This window comes from Triticum aestivum, chromosome 5A (assembly GCF_018294505.1).
Source record: "Triticum aestivum cultivar Chinese Spring chromosome 5A, IWGSC CS RefSeq v2.1, whole genome shotgun sequence".
NCBI classification, from domain to species: domain Eukaryota; kingdom Viridiplantae; phylum Streptophyta; class Magnoliopsida; order Poales; family Poaceae; genus Triticum; species Triticum aestivum.
The window spans coordinates 645,350,564-645,362,905 of record NC_057806.1 but is presented as its reverse complement, the minus strand read 5'-3'; the positions used below and the strand labels follow the sequence as shown (position 1 = coordinate 645,362,905).

At 50.9% G+C, this 12,342-nt stretch overlaps 2 protein-coding genes across 2 annotated transcripts; one reads left to right on the top strand and one right to left on the bottom strand.

The window, feature by feature from the left end:
* Positions 1-1,431: 1,431 nt before the first annotated feature.
* Positions 1,432-3,156, top strand: LOC123105577 (UDP-glycosyltransferase 91D1-like). Its single transcript, XM_044527667.1, has one exon. The coding sequence runs from the start codon at positions 1,632-1,634 to the stop codon at positions 3,015-3,017; it is 1,386 nt and encodes a 461-aa protein (XP_044383602.1). The 5' UTR covers positions 1,432-1,631; the 3' UTR covers positions 3,018-3,156.
* Positions 3,157-4,774: 1,618 nt separating this feature from the next.
* LOC123105576 (DUF21 domain-containing protein At1g55930, chloroplastic) lies at positions 4,775-7,792 on the bottom strand. Its single transcript, XM_044527666.1, has one exon. The coding sequence runs from the start codon at positions 7,728-7,730 to the stop codon at positions 5,559-5,561; it is 2,172 nt and encodes a 723-aa protein (XP_044383601.1). The 5' UTR covers positions 7,731-7,792; the 3' UTR covers positions 4,775-5,558.
* Positions 7,793-12,342: the final 4,550 nt, after the last annotated feature.

Here is a 12,342-nt window from a genome sequence, read left to right as displayed (position 1 = left end):
GAAGTCAGTGAATCTCAACCCCCTCATTACCTCAAACTTCATGAATTGTGTATTGTACTATGGATATAATTTTCAAGATTTTGTGATACTACTACCAAGTATAAACATCACTACCCATGTGTCCATTCAGTTCTATCACAACTAGGATCTATGATGTTCCTTTGGGGGCGACTATGTGTAAGGTGACTGGATTTTTTATGCCGATCAGTCATTTATTTTTCTTTTCTGTTCGATTAGGATCCGATAGTGACAACAATAACATAAAATATCCTAAAACTAAAAAGAATTAAATCATCAACATCTACAATGCCATTAGTCACCCCAATGGATATGAACAGAAGTTCCTCGCATGGTGGATCCTTGGTATGCACTCTCTTCTACTCTTCCAAACCCAGTGCGGTCTTAAAGGCTGAATGAAGGATTGTCTTTAAATAAATAAGAAAAGAAAAACGGGTATGTACGCTGCGCAAAGACATTTCTACTGGCGACGGTATGTGACGACAAGGGAACCCACCACTCGACTGTTCCAAAATTCGTGCAATAGGGTTTCCATGCTAGGAGCATTTCACTTTATTGTGCACACTCTCCTAGGTATGTCTATTTACGCCAGGTCATGTGGTCTACCACTTCCTGTGAGACACTACGACCTCCTTTGGTTTATATTTATAGGATAGAAAAATTGTACGAACAAAAAAAATCATAAAAAATAAGATAACATGTATCTTAAATCGTATGAAGAGGAATAGAAAAAAAATGTTTTTTGGTTCACATCATAAGACTTTTTTCATTGAGTCTAGATTAATATTTATTTTACTATGAAATATACGGGATAGGAATAATTCCTTCATGAAAATAGGATTCTATTCCTACAAATTAAAGAGTTCTAAAGAAATTTTTTCTATCGAACCCTATCCTATGAAATTCCTACATAATTGGCCTACAACAGAGTTGCATGCATGCGCTCCTCATTCTCTCTTCTCTCTTCCAAACAAATCCACCATTTTATTCCACCTTGCCTAACTTAAATCAGCTATGTCTTTTAAACCCATATTTTGATTTCTCGAACTTATTATATAACCAAATTCCTCGCGTAAAAACCTGCAGGTTGATGTTTTTTGTGTGGTTCCAATCTATTTTTTGAATTGAGTGTATTTGTTTTTATAAACGAGTAAAATCAGTTTTTGGAATGAGTGAATTTCACTTTTAAAATAGAGTGAAATCAGTGAAATTTGTTTTTGAAACGAGTGAAACCATGTGTTTAAAAAGAGTGAAATTTGTTTCTTGATTTCTTAGAATCATTTTTGAAATGACTAACAATAACACCTCGCAGTCCACAAAAACACCTCTTCTCAAACATAGTTGAAAAGACTAATAAAATAAATCAAGTAAAATGCGAGAACAAGATACACCGCTACAGGTGAGGCCGAGTAGCACAGTCCTACTTGACCACTGCGGCCGGGCGTGGAAGTAAGCGTCGACACTCGACACTACCCAACAAATACACGGAATCTCATTTCGCCAAGTCCACCGCGTGAGCAGAGCACTGAGCACGAACAGAGAGCACCACCAAGCTCCCGATTCTAGGCCACGCACCGCCAAGTGGACGAGCTAGCAACCTCCTGATCTTCGCCATGGACGACGCCGGATCATCATCCTCGCCGCTGCGCGTCGTGATCGTCCCGTGGCTCGCGCTGGGCCACCTGCTCCCGTACATGGAGCTCGCCGAGCGGCTCGCGTCCCGGGGCCACCGAGTGTCCTACGTCTCCACGCCGCGCAACCTCGCGCGCCTCCCGCCGCCGGCGCCGCGCGTGGAGCTCGTGGCGCTCCCGCTGCCGCGCGTGCACGGCCTCCCCGACGGCGCCGAGTCCACCAACGACGTCCCGGCACACCAGCGGGAGCTCCACTGGAAGGCCTTCGACGGCCTCGCCGCGCCCTTCGCGGAGTACCTGGCCGCCGCGTGCGCCGACGAGGCCACGACGCCTCACTGGGTCATCGCCGACACTTTCCACCACTGGGCCGCCGCCGCCGCCCTCGAGCACCGGGTGCCGTGCGCCATGCTTCCCCCGACCGCTGCCTTGATCGCCACCGTGCTCAGTCACAGCCAGCCGTCGGAGCACGACGGAGCGCGCGCTCCTCCCCGTTATGAGCAAGAGGGGAGGGAACCGATTTACAGCAACCATGGCGTGTCGGGCATGTCCATCATGCAGCGCTTATTGTTGACAAAGGAGAGGTGCACGGTCGTGGCCATCCGTAGCTGCGTCGAGTGGGAGCCCGAGTCTTTCCCGCTGGCGGCCACGATCCTCGGCAAGCCGGTCGTGCCCCTCGGCCTTCTGCCGCCCTCAGCCGATGCAGCCCGCCGTGCCGCCGCCAGCGGGGCAGAGCACGCCACCGTGCGCTGGCTGGACGCGCAACCTCCCGGCTCGGTGCTGTACGTGGCGCTGGGGAGCGAGGTGCCGCTGCGCGTGGAGCAGGTGCACGAGCTGGCCCTCGGGCTGGAGCTCGCCGGGACGCGCTTCCTCTGGGCTCTCAGAAAACCCAGCGGCCCCGGCGCGGCCGCCGTCGATGCCGACATCCTCCCTCCTGGTTGCCAAGAGCGCACGCGTGGCCAGGGGCTGGTGACCACGGCGTGGGTTCCCCAGATGGGCATCCTGGCGCACGCGGCCGTGGGCGGGTTCCTGACGCACTGCGGCCGGAGCTCGCTGATCGAGGGCCTCCTGTTCGGGCACCCGCTCGTCATGCTCCCAATCTTCGGCGACCAGGGGCCGAACGCGCGGCAAATGGAGGCGAAGAAGGTGGGGCTGCAGGTGGCGAGGGACGAGGACGACGGGTCGTTCGACCGCCATGGCGTCGCGGCGGCGGTCCGGGCCGTCATGGCTGACGGAGAGGCCAGGAGGGGCTTCGTAGCAGGCGCAGCGAGGATGCAGGAGGTGGTAGCCGATACAGAGCGACATGAGAGATACATCGACGAGTTTGTGCAGCAGCTTAGATCTTACTCCGCCGCAGGTGCAACGAACTGATGACAATTTCACTACTGCCAAATACTAAATCAGTAAAATCGTTCCAGATTACTTTGGAAACCACACATTCAAAGAATTAAATCGGTGGTCACTGATTCAAGTTCTTATACAGGAAACACATTCAAGTGGTTTCTTCATATGCATCTTACTCAAGTTGTCTCTAGTCTTTAATTTATTCTGAGAAAACAACCATGGGAACACACAAAGTTCAGGAGGGATTTTCAGTTTCAAAACAACAGGAAGGTAGAGATAGGCGTATAGTTGACTTGGCGGTCATCTGAGACACCCTGTATAGTTTTATTAACCTCATTGGCAATATGATACAAGTCCCATTGCTGGTTGACCAAAGGAGCGGTGACCAACAATCCTCCAAAAACATGGTCATGTTACCTTCCAGCGATACCCTAATATGACAGCTTTGGAGGCCCAGATGACCCCTTTCCAGATGAAAGAAGCACAAGTGTCTTTAAAACAGACTACATTGGGTTTAGTATTTGCTACTGTACAAATCATCTACAATAAGTTGTGGTGCCCTCGAAATCATTCCACATGCAGTTGGCCATTTGAGTGTTGATCATTTCTAAAGCCCATTTGAGGAGTTTAAAAAAGGAGAGTACGTAAACAGGGATACTCGCTAAACAGGAGTAAGAGTAAGCATGACAAAGTTCAGTCTAAACAAGTCTAAATCATTGCTTCCCCAAGCAATCACTGTGACATGCCATATTTTTTTGCTAAAACATAAAAGAAAGGCCATCAAGGCCTGGAGCTCCATCAGAAGAAGAACAAAAAGCAACATCTTTCACTTCCTCCTCGGAGAAAGGTGCATCAAGTGAATTCTTTTCCTTAAGTTAACTTTTCCTCTTCTCTAAAGAAGTCTTCTTTAAGGGATGATATGTGAGGTCTGTTCTCAAAGCAAACAAGATAATCAGTTGCTACTTCTATCGTCCTCCACTTCAGTTACATTACAAGGCCCTCATGTCTCGCTAGTTCATGGATAGGGTTTTCCTCTCCCTTTGATTAGCAAGATGTACTTGTATCCCCCTAGAGAAAATATCTATCCCTAGATCTCTAGCCTTAGTTTCTTCCATCACCCAAAGATGAAAAGCTATTTATTTCTATAATAACCTCCTGCATTCTAGCATGATCTACATAAGACACATAGGATATCATAGATTTATATCTAAGAGATCATACTCCTCCAACATACTTTTCTTGTGGTCTCTCATTGCAGACTCTATGTTAGCACCCCAACCCATTTATGCTTTCTTAAATTTTCTTACTTTAAATTATTGCCAAACATCTATAGAGTTGGAACAATCACAGTGACTATTCCAAGCTTCCTAATAGTTTCAAGAAGTCAATCAAGAAGTCAGTCCTAGCCAACCACAATTTCTCAAACTTAAACTAGATTTACCTAGGTGTCTTGTTATACGCAGGTTCCCACAGAAAAAGTGACATAATCACTGCCAAGCCTCCAGCAGCAGATAAAGGGAAAATAGCATCTAAATTTGTGGTGCAAAAGATCCTATCAATCCTAGACATAATGAAGTTTCTCTGGTTGTTAGCTCAGGTAAACTGTCTACCAGATAAGTGAATGTGCATGAGAGACCAGATATCTACCCATGCATTAAACCTATCACGTCATTTAAAATCCAGAGAGTCACTATTCTTATCAGATTGATATCTAACTAAGCTAAAATCCCCACCTATAACAGTAGGAACATGGCACTCAATGAACAGATCATGCAATTCAGTTATGAAAAGTTGGATCCAGGAATTGACTTATTTTTACGAGCTGCACCACAACAAAACTTGCAGGTTACAAAAGTACTCACAATGCTCTTCCCCGCTGCCACCACTAAAGCCCCACACACGCACACAGAAAGCAGACCAAAGTAGCCAGACAAACGAAAACTCCACCAACTCAACACGAGAGCAGTCAATCATCGCATGTCTCTTCATCAATCATCAATGGGGGTGCATGGCAATGAAGGCACGCTGATGTTCTCCTCCATCGCGCTGCTGCGGCAAAGGTTCAGCGAGCTGGAGAGGATCAAGGAGAAACAGGAGGTCAGGCTTTACCACATACTCGCCCTCGCGGACCCGACTTCACTCACATTGTCAGTAACAAAACCAGAATTGAGTGGAGCCGCCGGTCAGATGATTCTTCCACTCAGAGCTGCTGCATCCATACAGGCCTCTGTGCGGCACTACTACCTTCTGTCCAGTCGTGCCAGCCACCAAAACTGCTTCGGAATGCAAAACCATCCAGCTCGGCAGCGATTCACTCACCGTGGCCCAGCGAGGCCTACAAGCACGCGTGCAGCGAAGTTGATGCCTGACACCTCAGTGCACCTCTAGATTACTACTAATGTTACTAGAAATGTTGTCCTAAGCTGTTAGCCTTCGCAGTCTCCTTGGTGTTACTGTCGCTGTTTTCCGTAGCCTATTATGTTTTCCCTCTTTTCTCTTCTTCGGTTGTATGTTGCAACAAGGGCAGGAGGTTGGTGAGCTGTAATTATTGCCAGTAGTACAATGGTGCTAATTGTTTACTTTGTTACCTTGTCCCACAGAACTGCCAGAATCTTCTAGCTCCGCACTATCATCTGAGTATGAAACTAGCTCTGCAGGACAACCATTTTCTGTTATATCAGGGCACTCGTCGTCATCATCGCTGTCGGAAGAATTACCAGAGTCCTTCTTCTTCCGTTTGATAATCTTTTTTGACATCAGCCGGTTGACACCCTTGTTGTCAACGTCTACACATTCGCTGCTTATTGGCTTGAAACATACTTTACTGACCTTTCTTGCATTAGCTTCAAGTATCTCAAGTTCATAAGCTTGAGTTGCTTCTCGTTCATCTTGGTGATCAGATCCTTCGTCCTGATATTCACCATTCTCCTCGCTTTTATCCCTTTCGAGTATCACAAGCATTTTCCCACCTTCTTCTGGTATATAGCCAAAGGATTCACAAACAAAACCAGACACGGTCTCATACTGATGGCCCTCTGGTATTTTAACACCAAGCTCTTCAGAAAGATCGTCTATAGATGTGTTTGCATCGACAACAAATGTTCCATCTTCCAGCATTACTATATTACCTGTTTTCTTCTGGATTTCCTCCTTTGAATCATTCTCATCAAAGATTTCACCGACTATTTCTTCCACCACATCTTCTAATGTCACGATACCAATCGTTCCACCATACTCATTGAGGACCACTGCCATATGAACCTGCCTGATCCGGAACTCTCTCAGCAGGTTCCAAACGGACATGGAATCTGGGACAAAGTATATAGGCATATGTGCGATTTCCTTCACAGTGATGTCCTTCAACTTCTCAGCCTCTTCAACATATTCAAGCATGTCCATTGCATATACAATTCCCACGATATTATCTATGCGCTCCTCAAATACAGGAACTCTAGAGTACTGGTGGGTTTCCCATAGGTTTTTGAAATCAATCAGTGTTGCGGCTGCATCAATTGCAACCACATCTACCAAAGGTGTCATCACCTCCCTTACATGTGTGTCTTTAATCTCGAGCACATTCTCAATCATATCCTGCTCGTCTTCTGCAATTGCACCACTCAACTCCGCTCCCCGGAGCATTAGCTTCAGTTCATCTTCAGTCACATATGGCTCACTTCTTCCTTTAAGGCCTAGAAGCTTTAGAATTCCCATGGATATAATTGTAACAATACGCCCAACGGGGTACAGGATGATTGAAAGCCAAGCGATTGGTCTGACCACAAACCTGGCAACTTCTGTGGCATTGTGGACTGCAACATTCTTAGGTGTGATTTCTGTAAGAAGTAGAACGGCGACAGTCATGACGCCTGTTGCTGCACTGACACCTGCTTCACCGAACATTGCTGTGGCCGCCTCAGTGACAATTGCCGTTGCGCCAATGTTAACCACAGTTGTGCCGATGAGTATGGTTGTGAGGAAGCGAGTGACATCATTTCGGAGCATTTTGAAGACGCCGTTCTCGGGTTCCTTATCGGCCAGCTCACGGACCTTCCAGGGCCAGAGCGTGGTGATGGAGGTCTCGGCCATGGAGAAGAAGGCGGAGAGGCCGAGTAATAGGGCGAGAATAAGGCCCTGCTCCCTGAGCAGCTGCAGAACCTGCAGCACCGTGGGCCAGCTCCCTCGCAGTCGCAGCGCCACCCAGCCGACCACATCGGCCGCCTCCACCGCCGTGGACGCCCCCGCGCCTGCTCCCGCCGCAGCGGCCCCCGCGGCAAGCGCCCGATGGCACCACACTGCCGCCAGCGCGCTGCAGATAAGCGCCACCGCGACCCTCCTCGCAGCCGCCAGCCGGCCGCCCGATTCATCCTCAGCCTCCGACGCCAGGGGAGGAGAAGCCGCCGGCCGGCCCGATTCATCCGCAGCCTCCACCCCCAGCGAAGGAGCAGCCGTCACCCGGAGGGAAGCGGGCGTGGGGACGAGCAGGGGGCGCCTGGCGACGCCGCGGAGCCACGGGCGGCAGGGGGAGGGGGAGGCGGAGCGGTACGGGGGCTTGGTGGGGGCGCGGGGCGACTGGATCTGGAGCCGCGGGAGCCTGCTGCCGGCGAGGAGCAGCGAGGCCGTGGAGGGGAATGGGGTGGAAGGGGGCGACATGGCGCCGGCCGGCGGCGGAATTGTGAGGTGGATTGGACGGGCAGGGGCGGAGGGTGGTTGCGTGAGGGGACGAAGCGGGGATGATGCCATCGAGCCGGAGGTGCGGGGGTGGGGCCGGCGGCCGGTGCGCAACAAACCTGGCCACGTGGGCATGGGCCGGCGCGGCATGGACGTGTCGGACATTTGTAAATGGGCTGCGCCGTGACGGCCCGAAGGCCCGGCCATGGGGATCGGCCCGGCACAACACAGCTGCGGCCCGGCCCATGTTGCTTTTCAGCTTTGTGGGCCATTTCAGCCATCCGAGCCTTTTATTTTTATTCTTATTCTGAAAATTCTAAATTAAGAGGAAAATGTTGAAAAATCTAAAATAATTAAGAAATACACAAAAAAACCTCAAAAGAGACAAAGTGTCATATGAATAAGTATTTAGCTTTATTAGTAGATGTCTCATTAAAACATTCTAGGTAAAACTCCCCTTGAAGCAGAGTACAAAGCTTGCTCAAAATTACAAAAAGAAAATAAAATTACAAAGATTACAACTGATCTTCTAGTTGTTCATTGTCTAGCTAAAGATTTTAGAACATGGATGTAGATCTGTGCTATGTGTGGTGTGTTGGGCTCTTTGTCTGGCTAGTTTCCCATCTTTCATGGTCATTAGTGTCATAACCATATTAATTGTGAGATTGGTTCCTCTCTCGCTGAGTATTATTCCAATTAGAATGAAAGCAGACTCCAATGATACCATTGAGACGAATACACTTAACACATCTTGTGCTAATATGTCAATCACTAGATATGTAAGCTTGTGGTCATGCCACCACTGCAAATGTTGAAGTCATCATCATTTTTTTACAGGGAAAAGAGAGCTTTATATATTACTTTGTACCCAGAGTACTGTCTTTCAAGATTACATCAGTTATACTATAAGGCACCCTGCCCATCACAAAAAAACTGCCATTAGCTCTACCATAAGCAGCAAGTTTATGAGCAGCCTTGTTGCTCTCTCTTCCAATCTTTGTTATTCTTCAAGATGGAGAATTCTTCAGCAAGTCCAACGAATCGTTGTAAGTAGCCCACCATCTTGGCAGGATCACAGAATTTGCATTGAGGGCCTCAATCACAGCTGCGTAGTCTGTCTCGAACATCGTCGGACCAATATATACTTTTTTCCAGAGCTCGCATGCCTAAAAGCATCGCCTGCCCTTCAGCCTCTTCAGCATCACTGCAATCAGGAAGGGTCCAACCTGCACTAAACAAAATCTCGCCATTGCTATTTCTTGCAATGATTTCCGCCGCAGCCAAACCCGTACCAACAATAAAAGATGCATCAGAATTTACCTTCATAGAGCCAACAGGGGCCCTAGTCCAAGCATTGGATGCATGAGCACTAAACTCTTGTTTTGCTCTAGGCATTTCAACCACAGGACTCTTGCCCTTTAAGTCATCCGTTGAATTAATGCCTCCCATAAGATAGTTCCAGTAATTAGACAAGAAGATGACAGATTCGGCGATGGAGACAGTACCTTCATGATGCACAATGTCGTCGCGTAAATACCAGGCTCTCCATAACAACAACAAAATCTTATCTCTGGAGGTGCTGTCACATTGGCTAAGTAACATCAACATCCAATCGGGACCGGAGCAAGCGAAACAATCTTCTTTCAGCAAAGACCATACCCCCCTCATTGCTTCTCTGAGAGCTCTAGCTTTAGTGCAGCGAACAGTAGCATGGTGTGCATCCTCAAGCTCCCTACCACAAATATTGCAAATGCTATCATGTTCCGAAGTCCTCTTCAATTTGTTTTCTTTTGTTGGTAAGGAATCAGTAGCGGCTCTCCGCGCAAATATTCTGGCCCTGTGGGGAATGTGTGCTTTCCAAATGAGCTTCCAAAGAGACTCTCTTCCATTGCCGTGGCTATGTGATGTTTCTTCCCAGCTTGTCCCATTTTTTAGGTTCAGCCCCAGTTTGTAAGCGCTCCTCACCGTAAAGCAACCATTCTTTTCATAATTCCAAGCCAGCAAGTCATCAACAGGTCTTGAAGGTATTTTAATTTTGCATATCTCAATAGCATCAAAATCATGGAATAGACAATGAACCAAAGGCCTATTCCATACATTTGTGTTTGGCATAATCAATTGGTTCACCCAATGAATTCTGCTTCTCCTTTTAAGGGACAGGACCGACATCCCCTCTTGGCGAGGGATCCAATTATCTCTAAGAATCTTGTCGGATTTCGGGTTCCGGCAGACCCTTGAGGTTCAAACACTGGGGTGCGCGCGGAGATTTCGCCTCCTACCTACCTGCACCCCTCCGCCTCGCTAAGATCTAAGCTAAGGAAAGAACAACACAAGAGACACAGGGTTTATACTGGTTCGGGCCACCATTGTGGTGTAATACCCTACTCCAGTGTGTGGTGTGGTGGATTGCCTCTTGGGCTGATGATGATGAACAATACAAGGAAGAACAGCCTCGCGAGGGTCTGTTCTTGGCTGGGGCGATGAACTGCTGGGAGGAGCTCAGTCACCCTTCTCTCTCTCTACCTGAACGCCGACAGTAGCCCCCGGGCCCAAGGCGCGCCCGGACTTGGCCGTGCAGGGAGGCGGAAGGGCAAGAGCGAAGCGCCGCGGGCCCTAACAGCATGCGGTCTTGGGCGCCGCGTGGCGGTTGATTGGACGTGGGCGTCTCCACTTTCCCATGGCGCCTCGGCAACTGCACGGATTGGACAAGCCCCTACATGCAAAGCGGGTCATGATTACCTGCGATCGTGGAGGTCGGCGGTTGGCCTTCGCCGGCCATAAGTGCGGAACGGCGCGCGCCCTTCCAGTCCATCCCTTCTTGCTTCTCCTTCTTCCCGGTCCTTGCTCCGTCTTGCTGCGATGGCTCCGATCCGCCAGTTCTCGACGACAGAGAAGGGAAAGGCTCCCTGAGAGGAACCAGACCCGCTCCCGCCGAAGAAACGGCTCGCCCTCCGCGGCCCGGACGAGGGGGCCCATCAGGTGGTGTCGAGGCCCTGGTGCGAGCGGGCACCGCCGGGGTTCCCTCTTCCCTTGTATGCCCACATCGAGGGATGTGAAGGAGTTGATGCTAATCGCCACGGGCGGCGCCGCCGTCTGCGCCGATGGGTCACGAAGGTGTGGGTCGTCCCCCCTGGGGTCCACACCGAGGGCTCCTCCCGAGAGTTCGTGCTGCACGCCGCCATGCCTCCTTAGTCTTGGATTCGCCTTCCTCCCTTCTTCGCCTCCATCATTCCGCAGGGAGAACTCCTGGAGCTTTGGCTGCAGCACGCCGGTTGCAGCACCCTCGCGACCGAGGCAGAGGTCGCGGTCGTCGCCCCGGGCGAGGTCTTCATGACTCAGGGCTAGAGCGAAGTCGCCCGGGTTTGCAGGACAAGCGGCGCCTTCATGATCCACTTGGAGTACGACGGTGCTTCTGTGATGTTCTTCAAGGTCTTCGATGCGAACGGGCGTCGGCTGGAGTGCTGCCCCGGGAGAGGTGGCCGGGACCCTGCTGCGGTGAGGACTGGGCCCGCCGACCGCTCCCTTGGCGGCTCCTCAGGCGGTGGAGGCGTCGAAGGTTCCAGCGACTCCGGCGAGCTCTTCGCGACTCCGGGGACGAGCGACGACAGCTACGAGCCCCCGAGCCGGTGTCGCTCCTGGAGCAGGGCGGGCTCGTCAGGCCGTCGCCACCTCTGATCTGGATGGTGTTGACGCCGGTGCTTGACGACCCACTGTTGATGATGGCGTCTTTTGCAGGGGCGCACGTAGTTAGCATCCTTTTAGGATCTGTTCCCTGTGAGGAATCAAAGACGCGTCCCGTGGGGGCTTGTAAGGTGCATGTGATCCTGTTTTGTTAATATAACCCTTGTCGTAGAATTGTGCGAGTTGCTCATTCCGTCTTGGCTCAGTTCTCCCTTTCGAACCTCACAAGGGCTTGGTGCTCTACGCCGACAGGTCCCAGTCCCAAGGCGGCTTCAGCCGTCGCTGGTATGCCAGGTCGCGATGTCGTGGTCAAGGCCAGGAGGTGAGCGACCCAGAGTTCGGTAAGATCCCCTGAGTCGCGATGCTCAGGAGGTCTCCTTTGGCGCTCAAGCAGCCGTCGTTCGGTGAGAAAGGAGAGCGGCGTCGCTAACACGGGATTGCATTAGGTGCGGGGATGGTGCCACGGTAGCTGGCGCTTCCGGGTGGTGACTTATCTCGAGAATCAGGGGTCGCTCTCTGGTGTGTCGCCGGGTCCGTGCATCGGCAGGCGTGAGGCTTCTCGGCAAGGTCCTCGTGTGTCCCTCCCCTCTCGCCTTTGCTCCCCTTTCTGCTCTACGTCCTCGGGTCCCGGCCCTCGAGCGAGTCTCAGCCGTCGCTGGTATGCCAGGTCGCGATGCCGTGGACAAGGCCAGAGGGTGAGGGCTGGAGAGCCAGTAGGAGCCCTGAGTCGCGATGCTCAGGCACCCCCCCCCCTTTAACGTGCAAGCGGTTCGCGCGGATGAGAGTGAAGAAGACACCGCAAGGGCCTCGCCTGACGCGACTCCTTTAGGAGATCCTGTAAACCCATCATAGAAAGAACGAGGGGTTGCCATGACAATTGACAGTCAGCCGTTGGTTGCTTCCGAGGGGCGATGAGGCACTGAAGGCTTGATGAGGTGGCGCCATGCGGGGCTGCTGCGGCCAGAGCTCAGCCATTCAGGTTTGTCGGCGTTGCAGGGACGGA